Raw genomic sequence first — 17,204 nt, 5'->3', positions numbered from 1 at the left:
ATGTACGACCTTCTGTACATATTATATATTTTTGTAAATACTGTTTTTAAAATTCGAATGTATATCTGCCTATTTCTGAAATATCACTGTTTTGACTCTATCCCTTTTGTCCTTGCGTTCTTCCAGGGGGTTACGGGGTGTAAATGTAATGTTGTTGCATGTGTTTGTGTGTATGGTGTTGTGGGTGAGGGTGGGGGTGTTGCGTGTTACGTGTGTGTGTCACTCTCTTTTTCCTCCCCCCACCCCTGTGTACTAGGTGCAGTACTCACAATGTGTCAGCGAGACTGGATCCTCGAGGTTTGGGCCTTTTCCCAATATGTCCACCTCTTGGCAGCTCCAAACTCTACTAGCTATCATAGCACAGAGTTAAAGAATGGCCAAGAGGGGGATGGGGTTTAGGTTGGGAACAGCGAAGAAGGAGACCTGTGGAAGCAAGAGTTGAAAACAGAATAGCAAGGTCATTCACATTTATCTTCATGAACTTTTTTTTCATTCTTTATGCTCTAATAACATGAGAGATCAAGAACTTTTCAATAAAGTGACCTTTTTATACTCATATGCTCTGAACATTGAACTCTCTCAAGTTAATCCTTAGAATAACAATTACATCACAACAAGAGTCAATGAGTACATTCGTTCCTAAAAAATTAACTGCTATAGGATTCGTGAATGATACTGTAGAATAGGCAAACTGACTAAACTTGTTCTGTCTAGAAAGATCACACTCTGTTTGATCTAAGTTTCAAGATTCAATTGCCCAGAAATTATTGCGCACCTTATTGCCAGACTGCGCATCAAGACTCAAGTACCTGGAATGATCACGCGCTCTGCCGATCTGAACTGCAAGGGTTAATTGCCAAGAATGAATTCTGCACACTGTTGCTGGTTCAACCATCAAGATTCAAATGCCTCGAAATGATTGCGCACTCTGCCGATCTGAATTTCAAGGGTTAATTGCCAAGAATGAATCGTGCTCACTGTTGCCGATTCAACCATCAAGATTCAAATGCCTCGAAATGATCGCGCACTCTGCCAATCTGAACTGCAAGGGTTAATTGCCAAGAACGAATTGCGCACACTGTTGCTGATTCAACCATCAAGATTCAAATGCCTCGAAATGATCGCGCACTCTGCCGATCCAAGTTTCAACGGTTAATTGCCAAGAATGAATCGTGCTCACTGTTGCCGATTCAACCGTCAAGATTCAAATGCCTCGAAATGATCGCGCACTCTGCTGATCCGAACTGCAAGGGTTAATTGCCAAGAATGAATCGCTCACACTGTTGCCGATTCAACCATCAAGATTCAAATGCCTCGAAAGGATCTCGCACTCTGCCGATCCGAACTGCAAGGGTTAGTTGCCAAGAATGAATTGCGCACACTGTTGCCGATTTAACCATCAAGATTCAAATACCTCGAAATGAACGCGCACTCTGCCGATCCGAATTTCAAGGGTTAATTGCCAAGAATGTATCGCGCACACTGTTGCCGATTCAACCATCAAGATTCGAATGCCTCGAAATGATCAAGCACTCTGCCGATCTAAACTGCAAGGGTTAAGTGCCAAGAATAAATCACGCACACTGTAAATCACAAAGCCAAATACTCAAATGTTTCTAGAAACGGAGTCGGGGTCCTACCCCGACCTCTGTCTTACTGCCCTGCTCGAAGATCAGCAAGATAATGAGGACAGGGCCACGAAATGTCTAAGTAGGCTTCAGGAACAGGAGCCCAGGGAAATGCTGCTGTTCTGCACTGGGACCTCTGAATAGTGAGCAGATGGAGCTGGGCTGGGTTCCTTAAATAGACCCAAGCCCCGCCCACATGCCACACGAGCCAGGCTGCAGGAAAGGCGTGAAAATGAACAATACATTACAAACAGCATTAATGACATTTCAAGATAAATACCTGCAATGCAAAAATGTATTATGCAATATCAACAAACAATGCATGAATTATTACATTGCATAAGGTTTGTCATTTTGAATTATGTTGCCCGTAGAGCGCACTGTTCTGGTGTTGACACCGTGGTCGTCGCCCTCGTCTTTGGTGTTCCTGGTAGATGAGGAGGTAGTCCAGCATGGGCAGGACCTGTAACTCGGGCTCAACGGAGTCCTGGTTCTTCGTTGAGAGTCGAGAGGTGAGTGGTTTCCCTTCCAAACACTGTTCCTGCTGTGCTTTTGATGGCGTTGGTACCGCCCTGGAAAAGCTGGCAGATTGGCGGGTTGTGATGGGGTGGGTGGTACATTGTCTTCCACCTGTCTGTTGGTAGTGACCGCCGCGGTGTTTGTTGCTACCGCAGTGGCGGTCGGGTTGTTAAAGTGGCTGTCTGTGTTGGAGGTTTCCGCCGTGGTTGTGATCCCATTTTTTTTACCGCCGGCCTGTTGGCGGTATTACTGCCGCTTTAACACGGACTGCCACTGTTGTAATGAGGGCCTAAATGTACTACAGAGACCCACAGCCTGGCCAGTTAGCATCCTCTTCCAACTTTGGGGTGGGTGAGAGAACTAGGACGGTACCCCATGATATATGAACTTCCAGTTGTCACTTTACGTTAGCGGTGCCACACTGGAGGACAACCACCCATGTTAAAATGAGTAACGCTTTGGATGAACCTCATCACCAGAAGAGTCAAATGACTCTTCTGGAGGAACATATTTCACAAAAACATGCAGAGGGCCTGCCAGAAAACTTGCAAAATTAGCCTTTTTTGCAAGAACCATCCCTGGTCCATTAGACTTGTTGAAAAGAAAAGCAGTGTAGACCAGTCCTATTGTGAAATGAATCTTCAACCATATATCCAGCATTACTTGACACAAGGATTGACCAGTACCTCTGACTCCTCTCCAACTGGGAGAAGGTGCCTCACATACACCGTGGCACTTTCTGGAGTATTACATTGAATATTTACTTACACTCTACCCTTGACATCTGGGGTCTACTCAAGAGCACTTAGGCTTTTTTATAATGGTTTTAAAGCACCATACTCTAAGGAGAAAAAGAAAAGAGTTTGGTTCACACAGAATAGGATCCATACCTGCTGCCCTGCAATTCACAAAAGAACTGTATCGCGTGACTACAGTCCATGGCATCAGGGTCATTCTTCAGCCATTTCTGTAGCTCATCTATGGACTTGTCATTCAAACAGGCAAAGGTGATCTCATCGAAATACTCAGAGCATGGGATGGTGTAATGGATGACGGGGCCGATGGAAACTTGAATCAGAGAGCCTCCTTTCGCAGCACCTGCTCAGAGAAACATTCACACATCAGTGTACTGCTGGGCTATCAAATGATGCTTTCACATCTGCAAATCGAGAAAACATACTTTTCCAGTGCTCTTTTCATTACATTTTGTGTCCTGCCCACCGTGTAAAGATAAAAATACAATATAATCAAATCAAAATTGTGGGGAAGCCATTAGGGAGAAGTTCCAAACCATTACAACTATTCTGAAGTTAGGCATAGAATTTGTAATACCCATCTCTAAAAGAAGCTGGTCCAGACTTGGCTCTCCACGAAGCTTTTTAAAAGTAATGTAGATCTTTTGGCCTTGATTGCTTCCAAGCTACTTAATGTTGCTAGTGAATTAAAGTTTCCAGCTCTTGGTCACAATTGCTAATAGTCCTTGTGTACAACAACCATTTGCAAAGTCAACAGGTCTTGTCTATGGAAGAGTGTGTTTTAGCCATGTTGTACACTATCTTGGCTGCTGTTTAGCATGGCTAAATGTTAATGATGTACAGTTGAGTGGCGGAGAGTGGAGTGGAGTAGAGTGGAGGTGCATAGAGTGGAATAAAGTCTCATAGAGTAGAGTGCCGTAGAGTGGAGTGTTGTGGGGTGGCATAGAGTGGAGTAGAGTCATACAGTGGACTGCTATAATGTGGAGTAGTCATAGAATGGAGTGGTGTAGAACGGAGTAGGGTCCTTGAGTGGAGTGGCGTACAGTGACATGGAATGGAGTATAGTGTTGTAGAGTGGAGTGTACTGGAGTGGAGTAGAGTCACAGAATGGAGTTTTGTGTCAGGGTGGAGGGAAAAGAGTAGAGTGCAGTAAAGTTTTGTGGCGTAGAGTGGAGTAAAGTGTCACAAAGCATCATAGAGTGAAGTGTCCTAGCTTGAAGTGGCATTGAGTGAAATGGAGTGTCATATCATGAAGTAGAGTTTTGTAGAGTGTCGTAGACTGGAGTGGCTTAGAGTGGAGTGGCATAGAGTGGAGTAGAGAGTTGTACAATAGAGTGGTGTAGAGTGGAGTGGCGAAGTGTGGAGTATGCATGGTAACACAGTGCCATTACAGACAACATATTTTCAATGGAAATAGCAATGACAATTGCAGATACAGTTTTACTGATAAAACTATACAGTGTACAAACGATAATGTGTGGAAATGGCATCACCTACATGGATGTCATTTAGGAGTCACTGGGGGGCGCATCTGCAACTGCCTTTGAGACCCCTGGCCTCAGAGATGGCAAAATCAGTATCAAGAGCACATCCACATTTGCCGCATCTGACTCCAAACTGATTTTCTGCTCATTTTTATTACACTCTTAATAAATAATAGCCATCATTCACTATTAGTGTAATAAAACATGGAGCAGCAGCATCTAAAATGGACCTTCACTGGCATTTAATGTAAGAAAAGTAAAATGGCTTTAAACGTATGCTGTGTGGATAGAATTGAATGAAGAGTGAATTTGTTTGAGAGATTGGGTATACGTCTGAGCATTTATGTTAGTATGTGGGATTGTGTGTGTGTATGTGTGTGAGTTATGTGAATTAAAGTTTCCACACTCTAGGTCACAATCGCTAATAGTCATTGTGTACAACAACCATTTGCAAAGCCAATAGGTCTTGTCTATGCAAGACCATATTTTGGCAGTGCATGTTTGAGTAAATATAAGTGTGTTAGAAACTGGGTTTCTGATTGTCAGACTATGCACACTGCACAACCACAAACCACAATCCTAGTTAAGGTAAGTCAGATACACACTATAAGATTACCTGTGTCCAGCCTCTTGTAGCTTGGCACATATCAATCAGGCTTATCTAAAGAGGCAATGTGTAGATTATTTGTGGAACGCAACACACAGTAACACAATGAAAACATCACAAAAAGACGTCATAACAGGTTAGAAAAATAGACAATAATTTTGTAAATAAATCAAAACCAAAATGAAAAAAATTAAATAAGTAGAAGTCGAGTTATGAATTTTTAAAGAATAAAAGGAGCTCTAGTGCTTAGGAGCAATAAGCGCCAAATGGGGGTTATCTGGTCATGCTGACGGGGGCAAAGTAAAGAGTTGAGGCTGACTGCAATGAAGTGCAGGCTAGGGACAAGAGCCATGGAGGCCCGGTAAACAGAGTACCTTGATCCTGGTCACAACACCGAGATGCAGGGTGCAGACGAACGATATATCGAGTGATGCACCGATGTCAGGCTTGCAATCAGGGTGATGTGTTGATTTTCTTCATGCACTGGTGGCGATGCATCAGTTTTCAAGACAAAGCACCGAGCCAAGAGTTGTTGGTTCCAAAGTGTGATGTGCTGCGTTTCTCTGCACTGTTGTAGGAGGCTGGCCTGGTGTGTGGTGGGTACCTATGATACTAACACGTTATACTAGGTCCAGTTGTCCCTTATTAGTGTAGTGTAGTCAGTGTCTAGAAGCCAGGCTCTCAAGAGGTAGCTGTGGATGAGCGGCCAATGCTTATCTAGGATACATGCAAAGCTCATGCAATACCACAGTAGTCACACAGTACTCACACAAATGAAAGAAAACATTCAGTGTTACGAAAATAAAGGTACTTTATTTTGGTGACACAAACACCAAAAATATCATAGAGGCTATACTCCCTTAGGGGGTAAGTAATACACAAATTATATACACTAGTATGCAGAAATAGGCATGAAAACAGTTAGAAAACAGCTCAATTAGTGAAAACCATAATAGAGAGAAATAGGCCTAGAGGGAGCACAAACCATATATTAAGAAAGTGGAATGCAAAAGTCGGTCCCCCACCTAGGTAAGTGTAGTGTGAAGAGGGGAGGTGGGAGTACTAAGAAAGCCGAAAGGTAAGTACCACAACCCAACCCAGCGACCAGGAAAGCAGGAGTAAATCATTGTAAGTTTCCTAGAACACACACAAAGAAGAACAGAAGAATATTGCAAAACCCAGAAGAGACTGCAAGACACCAACAGTGGATTCCTGGACCAGAGGACCTTTGGAAAAAGGGGACCAAGTCCAAGAAGTACAGAAGAGTCCAGGCAGGGCAGGAGCCCCAACCCACCAGGATGAAGGTGCAAGAAGTGAACCACCGGTGAGGAAGAGGAGTCAGCACTGCACCCAAGAAGGTGAAGTCGGGTTCCTGGAGGGTGCAGGTGATGTCCCATGCCGGAAGGAGGATTGTGGTCAGGTTTGCATCATCCGATTCTGCCAACAAGCCTTGGCCCACGCAAAGCTCACAGTTAGTGGAAAATGGCGCTGCCGGGGACCAGGAAGGACCAGGTGGATTATTCGCAGGAGGGGTAGCCAGAGGGGGCCCTCCGCAGCACAGAGAGCCCACAGAAGACCTGGCAGCAGTCACAGGAGTCCCACAGGATGGGGACAAGAGAGTCGCAGAAGAGGCCCATGCAGCACTACAAGAAAGGCTCCCACGCCGCCGGAGAACCACTCTGGGAGCTTTGCGTCGTAGGAAGGAGTGCTGGAGGCTGGAGTTGCAAGATGCATGAAGATCTTGGAGGAAGGATGCCAACAAGCCTTGGCAGCTGCAAATGATGAGGTGCTTGGGGATACTGTCCTGCGTGGGCAGGCAAGGGCTTACATTCACCCAAGTTGGAAAGTTGGAAGAGAGGATAGTCAGGACCACTTCAGCCCACCACCTGTGATTCAGGATCTACGCAGCTCAGCAGGAGAGGAGATCCACGCAGCCGGTCGTTGATGCAGTTGGTGCCTGCAGAAGAAGGGGAGTGACTCCTTCACCAAGAGGGAGATTGCTTCTTCCTTCTGATGCAGACTGAAGACGGGCTGTCCTCAGAGGATGCACGACTGGGGAAATGTTGCAGTTGTTGGAAGGAGCCAGAAATACAATGTTGCAGAAGGCGTCTTGCTTCTTTGTTGCAGCTTGTAGGTTCCTGAAGAGTCCAGATGCAGTTTCTTCGGTCAGACATCGAAGTGGAGAGTGCAGAGGATTCCTGCTAGAGTTTTGCAATCCGAATCTGAGGAACCACTCAAAGGACAGACCCCAAATAGCCCTGAAAGGGGGATTGGTCACCTAACCAGGTAAGCACCTATCAGGGGAGAGTTCTGATGTCCCCTGCTGGTACTTGCCTCTCAGATGCTCCCAGAGTTCCCTGCCAACCTTGAATCCAAGATGGCAAAACCCAGGGACCCTCTGGAGGAGCTCTGAGCACCACCCCTGGGGTGGTGATGGACAGGGGAGTGGTCTTTCCCCTTTCCTTTGTCCAGTTTTCTGCAAGCGCAGGGACTGGGGGGTCCCTGAATCGGTGTAGACTGGTTTATGCAAGGAGGGCACCAAATGCACCTTTCAAAGCATTGCCAGTGGCTTGGGGAGGCTACCCCTCTCCTGCCTGTAACACCTACTTCCAAAGGGAGAGGGTGTAACACCCCTCTCCCAAAGGAAATCCTTTATTCTGCCTTCCTGGGCTTGAGCTTCTCAAGCAATAGGAGGTCAGAGACCAGTCTGGGAGGTGGCAGCAGCTTGAGCGGCCTGGAAACCCTCAGAAGGCTGAAATGGCAATATTGGGATTCCTCTAAGGAGCCCCCAGAGTGAATGGAATCGTACAACCAAAGCTTGCAAACGCCTTGGAGTATAAATCCAACATGTTTGATACCAAACATGCCTATGTTCAGATTTACCGTTATGTAGCTGGACATAGGTAGTGACCGTAAAATGGCGTCCTCGCACTCACAAAGTCTGGGAAAATGGGCATGGAGTGCATGGAGGCACCTCAGCTAGTGCCGGGGTGCCCTCACACACAGGTGCTTTACACCCTGCCCTCTGGGCTGGAAGGCCTCCCAAAGGGGCGAATATAAGTGACCTGCTGCTGTGAAAAGTGGCAGTGAGAGAATGCTTGCGCCCTTTCACGCAGGCTGCAATGGCAGTCCTACAGAAGCCTTTGCTTGGGCTCCCTATGGGTGGCAAAATATATGCTGCAGCCCATAGGGATCCCCTGGAACCACAATGCCCTCAGTACCTAGGTACCATATACTAGGGACTTATAAGGGGCACCAGTGTGCCAATTGTGGGTGAAATACAGACTTTTGGGACAGAGAGCATAACCACTGGGGCCCTGGTTAGCAGGATTCCAGTGAACACAGTCAAACACACTGACAAACAGGCAGAGAAAGGGGGTACTTTCCTACAGCAGTCAAGAGAATTCCTCCAATCTGCTGCGATGGTGATGGCCAGTTCTGAGCACTGGGCTCTCAAGGTGATGCATTAGTTGTTTATTATTGGGTGATTGTCATATCTGGAATGCATTTTAGAACACAGGCTTTTGCTTATTTTGGAAGGTAATAGTTGTTTTTTTTTGGCACATTTGGTATATGGTATTTTTTGTACAATTTTGAAACACATGTTGGTTGTTCCTGAATTGAACAACATATTCATGACATCATCTTCTCAGATGTGAAGTGTAATGGGCATTTTTATGATTGCATTTGTAAGGTGTTGATTGTATTACTTGGGCTCTTGTGGTTTGAGTGTGGGTGAGCATTAGAGCTTGAAGTTAATTTCTAATGGTTCAATAGATTTGATCTTATTAAGGCATGGTTTGATCCTGATCCCACAGTGAAGTCGCTATTCCCCGCAGGTTAAGCCTGTAGGCTGAATGGGTGGATTTTTGAGATACGGTCTGTTGCAGCTCTGTATCCACAGTGGACTTTGTAATGGTACTAATGTAGTCTGTTCTCTTTGTAACTTGGCTTTAGGACAGAGCAGCTTTGCACGCATCTTCCAACTACCCCCACCCACAGGCAGTTCTTACCCACTCACCTACACAGCCAGGTTAAAGCGCATCTGGAGCATGTGGTCATTCAGGGGTTTTGCAGTCCACACAGTAAGAGGCTCCAGACAATAAAGACACCAAGGAGGGAGTGGGAGGTCTCAGCCAGAACACCTGATACCAGTTAGTAACCAGGGACAGGCCTAGAGATGCACAGCCACAGAGCAGCAGTGTATTCTGCATCAGGTAGTTCACTTGGGAAGCCTAAGTGTGGAGTGGGTGTGAATACTCAAGAACATATTTTCAATTGGTACCATGAGGACATCAATCTCATTATTGTCCTTCTCTCATTTCAGCTCGATTACTATGACTGATACCTGTTTTCCTCCACTTGAGGGGGGTGGGTGGTGGGGTGGGCGGTACATATGTCTCACACTGCCAGGAGCGGACACTTGAGCTGTGAGACTAGTTAAAGACCCATATGCATTACCAGATCCACGGGCAGCACTATTACCTGAACACACAGAATGTGTTTACCTTCGTTTTGACTTGCTCTTTACTTTTTAGGTCTGGTGTTAATCAAGACCTTTTGATTATTTTTAAAAATATATTTAAAATATTCTTAATTAAGGGTTTTCAGCCACCTCTCTTCATCCATTGCTCTGTTGGTGTATCATTCACATTCTGCTCCCGCCCACTCAGCATACAGCATGGGGCAGTGGGTCAGCCCACTTCAGCCACTGGTTCACTTCACGTTGTCACTCCATTTTGCTCTCTTAATTGGAGTACATCCACACACAAGCTAATTCCCTTCTGTGCCAAAGTTTTTGTTTTTAATTTATTACTTTGATGTTGCCTTTGTGTTTAGAGTCTAAAGTTACATCAGAACTAATACATCAGATGGGAGCACAGACCACATTCCATGCATTAGTTGCTCCAGTCTTCTGCCAATGCGGGTGTACGTTCCTTTGTACTGTCCTTTATCAGACTGCTGGTATCTCGCAGCGTAACAGAATGTGTGCCTGGGGACCCCTTCACATTTGCAAATGAGTTACCATCAGCTTGAAGTTAGTGGAAACTGCGAATGTTTTGCAACCACATTCAGGGTCGCAAAACTTTCTTTATGCCAGTGTGATTCAGTATTAGAAAGGGACACCCTAAACACGCCCTTTCCTAACACTGAATCGCAAAAGCAAGTTACCGAGTTGCATTTCGATTTGGTACATAGAAAAAAGCATTTTTCAGGTCACAAACAGCTAGATGGATCATTTGCGACCGGACAAATGCTTTGTACATCTGCCCCATAGTTAATTATTGGGGGTTTTAGCCACACCTCATCCATTGGTCTGTGATGGTGTCATCCACATTTTTCTTCCACCCACTCCAGAAGTATGAAGAGGCAACATGCCACCCCGTTTCAGTCATTGGCTGACTTCACTAAGAGTTATGTCATGCTTTCCATTCACAAAGTAATTCCCTTCAGTGCCAGGAAGTATTATGGTAATGTGCACTTGTTTGGAGACCCAAAAATATGTTTGCCTTTACTCACTGTTTTGTTTAGATTGACAAACATCCAACAGTTTCCCAAACACAAATGTTTTGCAAAAGCCATGACAAAACAAAACAAGAACTGCACAAAAATGCTGGTAGGTGACACCAGAGCTACTGGCTTTGTCAATGGTTGTTGTATACTGGCAGAGATCACTAAACACAGTTTGGACGGCAGCTTCTCAGGTCTAATGGACCTCATCCATAGTTGGATTGTCCAGTCTTGTACCCGGGTCCACCTTGACTTAACCAGAGAGTAGACATACACCGAGGCCGATTCACTGTGTTCTAATGCGAGGCGCGTGTGGTCCACTGGCTCAGAGCTCCCAAACTCTTCCCCAAAGGAGGACATTGGCTATAGTTGCACTCTAGTGCCTAGTTTGTGAATGGTATGACACATATATGTACCAATGCTATATATATGTATGTGCACTGTGTTCTCCACACAGTAGGAACCCTCTTCTGCATGTGTGCTGACAACGCTCAGCTTACCAAGGAAAGCTGGGGCTCATTCACAGACAGTGACGACACAAAACTAAACCCTCACGTCATTCTTTCTTCAGATGCTGGAGATCAAACGAGGATGAGAATGAAGCCAAGAGTCATCTCCCCTCCTCAGATGCACCACTGCTGTTCTCCAGACTGTGTCCTTCCCCTCAGCCAGCTAAAGCCATCAGAGACCCAGAAGCTGATACTGGCTCTCAGCTCTTCCTGGAGACATCCTCACTGGGGAGCTCCTCCTTCTACCACAGGAAGGTGCTGAGGCGGGCACTTCCCCCCCAGAGGCCATTGGTGGATGCATTCATTTCATCTCACAGGACCTGTGGTAAGTGTTTGTCTCTAGCAGCCCTGGTGAGGGCATCGATCCAACCAAGGCAGGTAGTCCAGCTTGAAGTGCCTCCATAAAAAGGACTATATTTAGGTTATTTTGAGAGCTCCCTATGTTTTCAAACAAGAACAGAATTCTGAATAAAGTGCTAGTTCATAGGGTTGTCTAGTCAACCTCTCTATGTCCTATGGCAGATTCCAGTGCTGCACACCCACCTGGACCCTGGGGTCAGAGAACCCATCCCTTCTGTCACCCCTCCACAAGAGATGTCCAGGTTAGGAGGCAGAGTTATCTCTGTGGCCACCGGCAAACTGCAGTAATTCCTTCAGCAGCACTCCCTTCTGCAGCACTCCCTTCTGCAGCACCCCCCTCAGCAACACTCCCTTCAGCAGCTCTCCCTTCAGCAGCACTCCCTTCAGCAGCACCCCCTTCAGCATCTCTCCCCTCAGCAGCACTCCCTTCAGCAGCTCCCACTTCAGCAACACTCCCTTCAGCAGCTCTCCCTTCAGCAGCACTCCCTTCAGCAGCACCCCCTCAGCAGCTCTCCCCTCAGCAGCACTCCCTTCAGCAGCTCTCCCTTCCACAGCTCTCGCTTCAGCAGCACTCCCTTCAGCAGCACCCCTCTCAGCATCTCCCCTCAGCAGCACTCCCTTCAGCAGCACCCCCCTCGGCATCTCTCCCCTCAGCAGCACTCCCTTCAGCAGCTCTCCCTTCTACAGCTCTTGCTTCAGCAGCACTGCCTTCACAGCACCCCCCTCAGCATCGCTCCCTTCAGCAGCACTCCCTTCAGCAGCTCTCCCTTCAGCAGCACTCCCTTCAGCAGCTCTCCCTTCCACAGCTCTCACTTCAGCATGCACTCCCTTCAGCAGCACTCCCTTCAGCAGCTCTCCCTTCAGCAGCACTCCCTTCAGCAGCTCTCCCTTCCCCAGCTCTCGCTTCAGCGTGCACTCCCTTCAGCTGCACTCCCTTCAGCAGCTCTTCCTTCAGCAACACCCCCTTCGTTAGCACTCCGATCACCAGCACCCCCTTTAGCAACACTCCCTTCAGTAGCACTCCCTTCCACAGCTCTCACTTCAATAGCACTCCCTTCAGCAGCACTTCCATCAGCAGCTCTCCCTTCTGCAGCTCTCGCTTCAATAGCATTCCCTTCTGCAGAACTCCCTTCCACAGCACTCCCTTCTGCAGCTGTCGCTTCAATAGCACTCCCTTCAGCAGCACTACCTTCAGCAGCTCTCCCTTCCGCAGCTCTCCCTGCCGCAGCTCTCGCTTCAATAGCACTTCCTTCTGCAGCTCTCCTTCCAGCAGCTCTCCATTCAGCAGCCCTCCCTTCAGCCGCACCCCCTTGTGCAGCTGTTCCTTCAGCAGCACTTCCTTCAGCAGCTCCCTATTCAGCAGCTCCCTCTTCAGCAGCTCCCCCTTCAGCAGCACTCCCTTCAGCAGCTCTCCTTTCTGCAGCACTCCCTTCACCAGCACTCCCTTCACCAGCACTCCCTTCAGCAGCACTCCCTTCAGCAACACTCCCTCACCAGAACCCCCTCCGTGAGCACTCCCTTCAGCAGCACTCCCTTTCGCAGCTCTCCCTTCTACAGCTCTCCCTTCAGCAGCTCTCCCTTCAGCAGCACTCCCTTCAGCAGAACTGCCTTAGCCAGCTCTCCCTTCAGCAGCTTTTTGTTCAGCAGCACTCCCTTCAGCAGCACCCCCTTCTACAGCACCCCCTTCAGCAGCACTCCCTTCAGCAGCACTCCTTTCAGCAGCACTCCCTTAAGCAGCACTCCAGTCAGTAACACTCCCTCCATAAGCACTCCCTTCAGCAGCTCTCTCTTCAACAGCACTCCCTTCAGCAGCACTCCCTTCTTCAGCTCTCCCTTCTGCAGCACTCCCTTCAGCAGCACCCCCTTCTGCAGATCTCCCTTCAGCAGCACTCCCTTCAGCAGCAGTTCCTTCAGCAGCACTCCCTTCATCGGCACTCCCTTCAGCAGCACTATCTTCAGCAGCTCTCCCTTCCACAGCACTCGATTCAGCAGCACTCCCTTCAGTAGCACTTACTTCTGCAGCACTCCCTTCTGCATCACTTCTTTCAGCAGCATTCCTCTCAGCAGCTCTCCCTTCAGTAGCACTCCATTCACCAGCTCTCTCTTCATCAGCTCTACCTTCAGCTGCACTCCCTTCAGCTGTGGTCCCATCAGCAGCACTCCCTTCAGTAGCACTCCCTTCACCAGCTCTCTCTTCAGCAGCTCTACCTTCAGCTTCACTCCCTTCACCAGCTCTCCCTTCAGCACCACCCCCTTCAGCAGCTCTACCTTCAGCTGCATTCCCTTCTGCAGCTCTCTTTTCAGCAGCTCTCCCTTCAGCAGCACCCCCTTCAGCAGCTCTCCCTTCAGCAGCACCCCCTTCAGCAGCACTCCCTTCAGCAGTACTCCCTTCAGCGGCACTCCCTTCAGCAGCACTCCCTTCCGCATCATTCCCTTTTGCAGCACTCCCTTCAGCAGCTGTCCGTTCAGCAGCACTCCCGTCAACAGCACTCCCTTCTTCAGCACTCCCTTCAGCAGCACTCCCTTCTTCAGCACTCTCTTCACCAGATCTCCTTTCTGCAGCACCCCCTTCAGCAGCACTCCTTTCAGCAGCACCCCCTTCTGCAGAACCCCCTTCAGCAGCACCCCCTTTTGCAGCTCTTCCTTAAGCAGCACTCTCTCCAGCAGCACTCCCTTCAGCAGCTCTCCCTTCAGCAGCACCCCCTTCAACAGCTGTCCCTTCAGCAGCACTCCCTTCTGCAGCACCCCCTTCAGCAGTGCCCCCTTCTGCAGCTCTCCCTTCAGCAGCTCTCCCTTCAGCAACTCTCCCTCCAACAGCACTCCCTTCAGCAGCATTCCCTTCAACAGCTCTCCCTTCAGCAGCACCCCTTCAGCAGCACTCCCTTCAACAGTTCCCTTCAGCAGCACTCCCTTCAGCAGCAGTCCCTTCAACAGCACCCCCTTCAGCATCACCCCCTTCTGCAGCTCTCCCTTCACCAGCTCTCCCTTCAGCAACTCTCCTTCCAACAGCACTCCCTTCAGCAGCACTCCCTTCAGTAGCTCTCCCTTCAGCAACTCTCCCTCCAACATTACTCCCTTCAGCAGCAGTCCCTTCAACAGCACCCCCTTCAGCATCACCCCCTTCTGCAGCTCTCCCTTCACCAGCTCTCCCTTCAGCAACTCTCCCTCCAACAGCACTCCCTTCACCAGCACTCCCTTCAGCAGCACTCCGTTCTGCAGCTCTCCCTCCAACAGGTCTCCCTTCAGCAGCACCCCCTTCAGCAGTACTCACTTCTGCAGCACCCCCTTCAGCAGCACTCCCTTCAGCAGCACTCCCTTCTGCAGCTCTCTGTGAGAAAGTAGCCTCTTTCTAGCCTTGTTACCCCCACTTTGGGCCTGTTTGTGAGTGTATGCCAGGGTGTTTTCACTGTCTCACTGGGATCCTGCCAGCCAGGGCCCAGTGCTCATAGTGAAAACCTTATGTTTTCAGTATGTTTGTTATGTGTCACTGGGACCCTGCTAGTCAGGGCCCCAGTGCTCATAAGTTTGTGGCCTATATGTATGTGTTACCTGTGTGGTGCCTAACTGTCTCACTGAGGCTCTGCTAACCAGAACCTCAGTGGTTATGCTCTCTCATTTATTTCCAAATTGTCACTAACAGGCTAGTGACCAATTTTAAAAATTTACATTGGCTTACTGGAACACCCTTATAATTCCCTAGTATATGGTACTGAGGTACCCAGGGTATTGGGGTTCCAGGAGATCCCTATGGGCTGCAGCATTTCTTTTGCCACCCATATGGAGCTCTGACAATTCTTACACAGGCCTGCCACTGCAGCCTGAGTGAAATAACGTCCACGTTATTTCACAGCCATTTTACACTGCACTTAAGTAACTTATAAGTCACCTATATGTCTAACCTTTACCTGGTAAAGGTTAGGTGCAAAGTTACTTAGTGTGAGGGCACCCTGGCACTAGCCAAGGTGCCCCCACATTGTTCAGAGCCAATTCCCTGAACTTTGTGAGTGCGGGGACACCATTACACGCGTGCACTACATATAGGTCACTACCTATATGTAGCTTCACAATGGTAACTCCGAATATGGCCATGTAACATGTCTATGATCATGGAATTGCCCCCTCTATACCATCCTGGCATAGTTGGCACAATCCCATGATCCCAGTGGTCTGTAGCACAGACCCTGGTACTGCCAAACTGCCCTTCCTGGGGTTTCACTGCAGCTGCTGCTGCTGCCAACCCCTCAGACAGGCATCTGCCCTCCTGGGGTCCAGCCAGGCCTGGCCCAGGATGGCAGAACAAAGAACTTCCTCTGAGAGAGGGTGTGACACCCTCTCCCTTTGGAAAATGGTGTGAAGGCAGGGGAGGAGTAGCCTCCCCCAGCCTCTGGAAATGCTTTGTTGGGCATAGAGGTGCCCAATTCTGCATAAGCCAGTCTACACCGGTTCAGGGACCCCTTAGCCCCTGCTCTGGTGCGAAACTGGACAAAGGAAAGGGGAGTGACCACTCCCCTGACCTGCACCTCCCCTGGGAGGTGTCCAGAGCTCCTCCAGTGTGCTCCAGACCTCTGCCATCTTGGAAACAGAGGTGCTGCTGGCACACTGGACTGCTCTGAGTGGCCAGTGCCACCAGGTGACGTCAGAGACTCCTTGTGATAGGCTCCTTCAGGTGTTGCTAGCCTATCCTCTCTCCTAGGTAGCCAAACCCTCTTTTCTGGCTATTTAGGGTCTCTGTCTCTGGGGAAACTTCAGATAACGAATGCAAGAGCTCATCCGAGTTCCTCTGCATCTCTCTCTTCACCTTCTGATAAGGAATCGACTGCTGACCGCGCTGGAAGCCTGCAAACCTGCAACATAGTAGCAAAGACGACTACTGCAACTCTGTAACGCTGATCCTGCCGCCTTCTCGACAGTTTTCCTGCTTGTGCATGCTGTGGGGGTAGTCTGCCTCCTCTCTGCATCAGAAGCTCCGAAGAAATCTCCCGTGGGTCGACGGAATCTTCCCCCTGCAACCGCAGGCACCAAAAAGCTGCATTACCGGTCCCGTGGGTCTCCTCTCAGCACGACGAGCGAGGTCCCTCGAATCCAGCAACTCTGTCCAAGTGACCCCCACAGTCCAGTGACTCTTCAGTCCAAGTTTGGTGGAGGTAAGTCCTTGCCTCACCTCGCTGGGCTGCATTGCTGGGAACCGCGACTTTGCAGCTACTCCGGCCCCTGTGCACTTCCGGCGGAAATCCTTTGTGCACAGCCAAGCCTGGGTCCACGGCACTCTAACCTGCATTGCACGACTTTCTAAGTTGGTCTCCGGCGACGTGGGACTCCTTTGTGCAACTTCGGTGAGCACCGTTTCACGCATCTTTGTAGTGCCTGTTTCTGGCACTTCTCCGGGTGCTACCTGCTTCAATGAGGGCTCTTTGTCTTGCTCGTCGTCCCCTCTCTCTTCAGGTCCAATTTGCGACCTCCTGGTCCCTCCTGGACCTCAGCAGCGTCCAAAAACGCCAAACGCACGATTTGCAACTAGCAAGGCTTGTTGGCGTCCTTTCAGCGGGAACACACTTTTGCATGACTCTCCAAGGCGAGAGGGATCTTTCCACCAAAGGGGAAGTCTCTAGCTCTTTTCGTTCCTGCAGAAATCTCAGCTTCTTCTGTCCAGTAGAAGCTTCTTTGCACCCGCAGCTGGCATTTCCTGGGCATCTGCCCATCTCCGACTTGCTTGTGACTTTTGGACTTGGTCCCCTTGTTCCACAGGTACCCTAGATTGGAAATCCACAGTTGTTGCATTGCTGGTTTGTGTCTTTCCTGCATTATTCCTCTAACACGACTTCTATGTCCTT

General features: G+C 48.9%; 1 protein-coding gene across 1 annotated transcript in view; it reads right to left on the bottom strand.

Annotated features, from left to right (window-relative positions):
• LOC138258092 (nicotinamide N-methyltransferase-like) overlaps positions 1-17,204 on the bottom strand; it is a 40,713-nt gene that overhangs the window by 14,471 nt on the left and 9,038 nt on the right. Inside the window, exon 2 of the mRNA XM_069205917.1 lies at positions 3,038-3,245. Coding sequence (XP_069062018.1) covers positions 3,038-3,245 — 208 coding nt within the window. The remainder of the gene's footprint in view (positions 1-3,037; positions 3,246-17,204) is intronic.

This window comes from Pleurodeles waltl, chromosome 2_1, assembly GCF_031143425.1.
Source record: "Pleurodeles waltl isolate 20211129_DDA chromosome 2_1, aPleWal1.hap1.20221129, whole genome shotgun sequence".
NCBI classification, from domain to species: Eukaryota; Metazoa; Chordata; class Amphibia; order Caudata; family Salamandridae; genus Pleurodeles; species Pleurodeles waltl.
This window is presented reverse-complemented; position numbering and strand designations above follow the sequence as displayed.